Genomic DNA, 4647 nt, shown 5'->3' with positions numbered 1-4647 from the left:
CCATCAAACACCCTCCGCACCGTCCCCATCAAACACCCTCCGCACCGTCCCCATCAAACACTCCCAGGACAGGTACAGCACGGGGTTAGATACAGAGTAAAGCTCCCTCTACACTGTCCCCATCAAACACTCCCAGGACAGGTACAGCACGGGGTTAGATACAGAGTAAAGCTCCCTCTACACCGTCCCCATCAAACACTCCCAGGACAGGGACAGCACGGGGTTAGATACAGAGTAAAGCTCCCTCTACACTGTCCCCATCAAACACTCCCAGGACAGGGACAGCGTGGGGGTTAGGGTCAGTGGTGTGTGCTCCTCCACGCAGTGTTCTGGGACCGGCCAGAGGTGAAAGGGCAGCGTTTGACCTCTTGCACTGACGATCTTCCCTCAGGGAATCGCTGAGTCTCAGGGACAACAAGACGGAGAGTCACAAAACGTCTGAAGGCTTTTCCCCACCATCCCTCTGGCTAGTTGCTAAGAAGCGGAAAGATCTCCTGGTGAGAACATTGCGATGGTCCACGTATAAAAAGCAGCAAGCGGGGTGTGGGTGGGTCCGAAGTGAGCAGATACCCCCTCCGCACACCCCTGGTTTCCAGTCAGAAAGTGAGCAAGCGACACAGGACAGGCAGAATGTCCGAGCAGTTGTGGTCCCACTGGGAGTCAGTCTCGGACGTGGTCCCTCTTTGATCCCGGAGTTCCGGCGGGCGGGTGGTGGGCTGCGAGGTTGGGGGGGGCGGGGGTTGTTGTTGGAGTGCAGTGGTGTCCGCCCCCAGTGCCGGACCCGTCCCGAGCCGCCTCACAGCTTGTGGGGGTTCACCCACCTGTAGGTCCCCTCATAACGGAAGCCCACCTTCTTCAGCAAGTCGTCCGCCTCGGACGGTCCACGGCTGGAGGGGGTGGGGGTGGGGGTGGGAAGGAGAGAGAGACGGCAGGTTAGCAACTCCTCCAGCGTTCGCTAAACGCCCCCCACCACCCCCACCCCCACCTCCAAACCACTCCCACCCTCCCAACCCCCTCACCCTCACCCCACCTCACCCCCCCAACACCCTCACCAACTCATCCCCAACACACACACACACACACACACACACACACACACACAGAGGCAGGGAGCCCCCTCCTTAGCCATTCCACCACCACTGGCAATTCGAACCTGGGGGGCATCACAGCAGAGATCCACCTTGTAACCTCACAGCTTCGAACTGGGTGACAATGAGGAGCAGGAACGCTGCCTGATTTCCTCTCTCTCTCTCTAACCCAGGGATCACTGGACAGTGATCAGGAGCAGGAACCCTGGCTGATTTGCTCTTTCTCTCTCTCTCTCTCTAACCCAGGGATCACTGGACAATGATCAGGAGCAGGAACCCTGGCTGATTTCCCCTCTCTCTCTCTCTCTAACCCAGGGATCACTGGACAATGATCAGGAGCAGGAACCCTGGCTGATTTCCCCTCTCTCTCTCTCTCTAACCCAGGGATCACTGGACAGTGATCAGGAGCAGGAACCCTGGCTGATTTCCCCTCTCTCTCTCTCTCTCTAACCCAGGGATCACTGGACAGTGATCAGGAGCAGGAACCCTGGCTGATTTCCTCTCTCTCTCCCTAATGCAGGGGGACGGGGTGGAAATCAGGAAGATGGGGATTCATGACACCAGAGGACACAGGAGGTTCAGCAGCAAAGAGTCTGGGAGGTAGCTGGGACTTGCTCTGTCCCTCAGAGCGAGTGTGGGGTGCGAAGGGTAGAGAGTGACAGACACAGGAAAATCACCATAATTGGCGTAAGTTGGCTGATCGCCCCTAGTTGAGTTGACAGATCATCCCCCCTTACATCTACTGCCTCATTCCCACAGGCCTGACACGGACTTGCCAGGGATCGATCAGGGCACAGCAAGGTGGGGTTTAAGAATCCACTCACCTCCCATATACGTAGGGAACTGGCCGAACTGTTGAACATTCCAGTTTGTGGAGGAGGGGAGTAAAAATCCTCCAGGCTTCCCGGAGCTCGTCACTGACAGCACAAAACACGGGGTAGGGAGACGGGAAAGAGAAACAGAGAGACAGAGTTAGTCACTAAACCAGAAACACAATCCCCTCGAAAAGCATCATATCACAGCCGCGCTCATCAGTGTGTGTGTGGGACCCGTACCCCAGTGAGAGTCAGTGTGTGTGGGACCCGTACCCCAGTGAGAGTCAGTGCGTGTGTGGGACCCGTACCCCAGTGAGAGTCAGTGTGTGTGTGGGACCCGTACCCCAGTGAGAGTCAGTGTGTGTGTGGGACCCGTACCCCAGTGAGAGTCAGTGTGTGTGTGGGACCCGTACCCCAGTGAGAGTCAGTGTGTGTGTGGGACCCGTACCCCAGTGAGAGTCAGTGTGTGTGTGGGACCCGTACCCCAGTGAGAGTCAGTGTGTGTGGGACCCGTACCCCAGTGAGAGTCAGTGTGTGTGTGGGACCCGTACCCCAGTGAGAGTCAGTGTGTGTGTGTGAGACCCGTACCCCAGTGAGAGTCAGTGTGTGTGTGTGAGACCCGTACCCCAGTGAGAGTCAGTGTGTGTGGAACCCGTACCCCAGTGAGAGTCAGTGTGTGTGGGACCCATACCCCAGTGAGAGTCAGTGTGTGTGTGGGACCCGTACCCCAATGAGAGTCAGTGTGTGTGAGACCCGTACCCCAGTGAGAGTCAGTGTGTGTGTGGGACCCGTACCCCAGTGAGAGTCAGTGTGTGTGTGGGACCCGTACCCCAGTGAGAGTCAGTGTGTGTGGGACCCGTACCCCAGTGAGAGTCAGTGTGTGTGTGGGACCCGTACCCCAGTGAGAGTCAGTGTGTGTGGAACCCGTACCCCAGTGAGAGTCAGTGTGTGTGTGGGACCCGTACCCCAGTGAGAGTCAGTGTGTGTGGGACCCGTACCCCAGTGAGAGTCGGTGTGTGTGGGACCCGTACCCCAGTGAGAGTCAGTGTGTGTGTGGGACCCGTACCCCAGTGAGAGTCCGTGTGTGTATAACCCGTACCCCATGAGAGTCAGTGTGTGTGGGACCCGTACCCCAGTGAGAGTCCGTGTGTGTGTGGGACCCGTACCCCAGTGAGAGTCAGTGTGTGTGTGGAACCCGTACCCCAGTGAGAGTCAGTGTGTGTGTGGGACCCGTACCCCAGTGAGAGTCAGTGTGTGTGGGACCCGTACCCCAGTGAGAGTCAGTGTGTGTGTGGGACCCGTACCCCAGTGAGAGTCAGTGTGTGTGTGGGACCCGTACCCCAGTGAGAGTCAGTGTGTGTGTGGGACCCGTACCCCAGTGAGAGTCAGTGTGTGTGACAAGAGAAAATAAATTCTAACCTTCGGACAAAGTGCATCTGACTCCCGCAGAATACATCTAGAATCAGACGCTCATAAGCATCAGGTAACTTCACATCCTGGGAGAGCGAGACCATAGGGGACACGGAGAGACACAGAGAGAGAGGGAGAGTCGGGGACAGGGAGAGACAGGATAACAATCATTCCAAAGCAATCTCTGTTCAGTCAGGCAACAAATCAACACAGTACACAACAGCGAAAACATTCCAGAAATCAGACAGCCATGACAATCCCCTGGGATCACTACTGCACAAATATTGTTGCCTGTATCTCTACTGATGTTAATTCAGCTCCCTCACACTGTCACTCAGTAACTCCTCTACCCCCAGCGCCCTGTGTTACTGACTGTATCTCTACTGATGTTAATCCAGCTCCCTCACACTGTCACTCAGTAATCCCTCTCCCCCCAGCGCCCTGTGTTACTGACAGTATCTCTACTGATGTTAATCCAGCTACCTCACACTGTCACTCAGTAACCCCTCTCCCCCCAGCGCCCTGTGTTACTGACTGTATCTCTACTGATGCTAATCCAGCTCCCTCACACTGTCACTCAGTAACCCCTCTCCCTCAACGCCCTGTGTTACTGAAGTATAACATCCTTTTCTGTTCAATCCCTCTCGTAATGAAGGATAGGATTCCATTATCCTTCTGAATTACTTGCTGTACCTGCAGACTAACGTTTTGTGACTTGTGCACTAGGACACCCAGATCCCTCTGCGCCTCGGAGTTCTCCAGCCGTTCTCTGTTTAAGTAATAATAATAATAACGCCTCGCCCCCCCCGGGACGATCGTTCACCTTGTAGCGGCTGCCATAGGTCAGGTCCAGCTCCGACTCCTCGGGGTTGAAGAACATCCCAGGCTTCTTGGTCATCATTTTGGTGTAGATGGCTTCGTTGGGTTGCACCCGAATCACCAGCTCATTGCGTTTGCACTGGCTCTGGAAGATATCCCCCGGAACGTCCCGGAACTGCAGCCTCACCTCGGCCTTGCGCTCGTTCAAAGCCTTCCCGCAGCGCATGACGAAAGGGACGCCTGAAGGGGGCAACGTCACCGGAACGTGACTACATTTCACTAGCGCCGCTCCCCACCTCGGGACTTCCCGAACCTCCCCACTCAACCGAGCAGCAATTTTTGACAGCGCGGCGCTCCCTCAGCACTGACCCTCCGACAGTGCGGCGCTCCCTCAGCACTGACCCTCCGACAGTGCGGCGCTCCCTCAGCACTGACCCTCCCACAGTGCGGCGCTCCCTCAGCACTGACCCTCCCACAGTGCGGCGCTCCCTCAGCACTGACCCTCCCACAGTGCG

General features: G+C 56.6%; 1 protein-coding gene across 1 annotated transcript in view; it reads right to left on the bottom strand.

The window, feature by feature from the left end:
• Window positions 1–772: 772 nt before the first annotated feature.
• Window positions 773–4647, bottom strand: part of g6pd (glucose-6-phosphate dehydrogenase) — a 28829-nt gene continuing 24954 nt past the window's right edge. Inside the window, exons 9-12 of the mRNA XM_078536721.1 lie at window positions 4137–4372; window positions 3323–3399; window positions 1913–2005; window positions 773–887 (exon numbers count right to left, since the gene is read on the bottom strand). Of these exons, the coding sequence (XP_078392847.1) occupies window positions 797–887; window positions 1913–2005; window positions 3323–3399; window positions 4137–4372 (497 nt within the window). The 3' untranslated portion in view covers window positions 773–796. The remainder of the gene's footprint in view (window positions 888–1912; window positions 2006–3322; window positions 3400–4136; window positions 4373–4647) is intronic.

Source organism: Cetorhinus maximus, unplaced genomic scaffold (assembly GCF_964194155.1).
Source record: "Cetorhinus maximus unplaced genomic scaffold, sCetMax3.hap1.1 HAP1_SCAFFOLD_1448, whole genome shotgun sequence".
In the NCBI taxonomy this organism is placed as follows: Eukaryota; Metazoa; Chordata; class Chondrichthyes; order Lamniformes; family Cetorhinidae; genus Cetorhinus; species Cetorhinus maximus.
The sequence above is the reverse complement of the archived record's forward strand: the minus strand, read 5'-3'. Positions and strand labels throughout refer to the sequence as shown.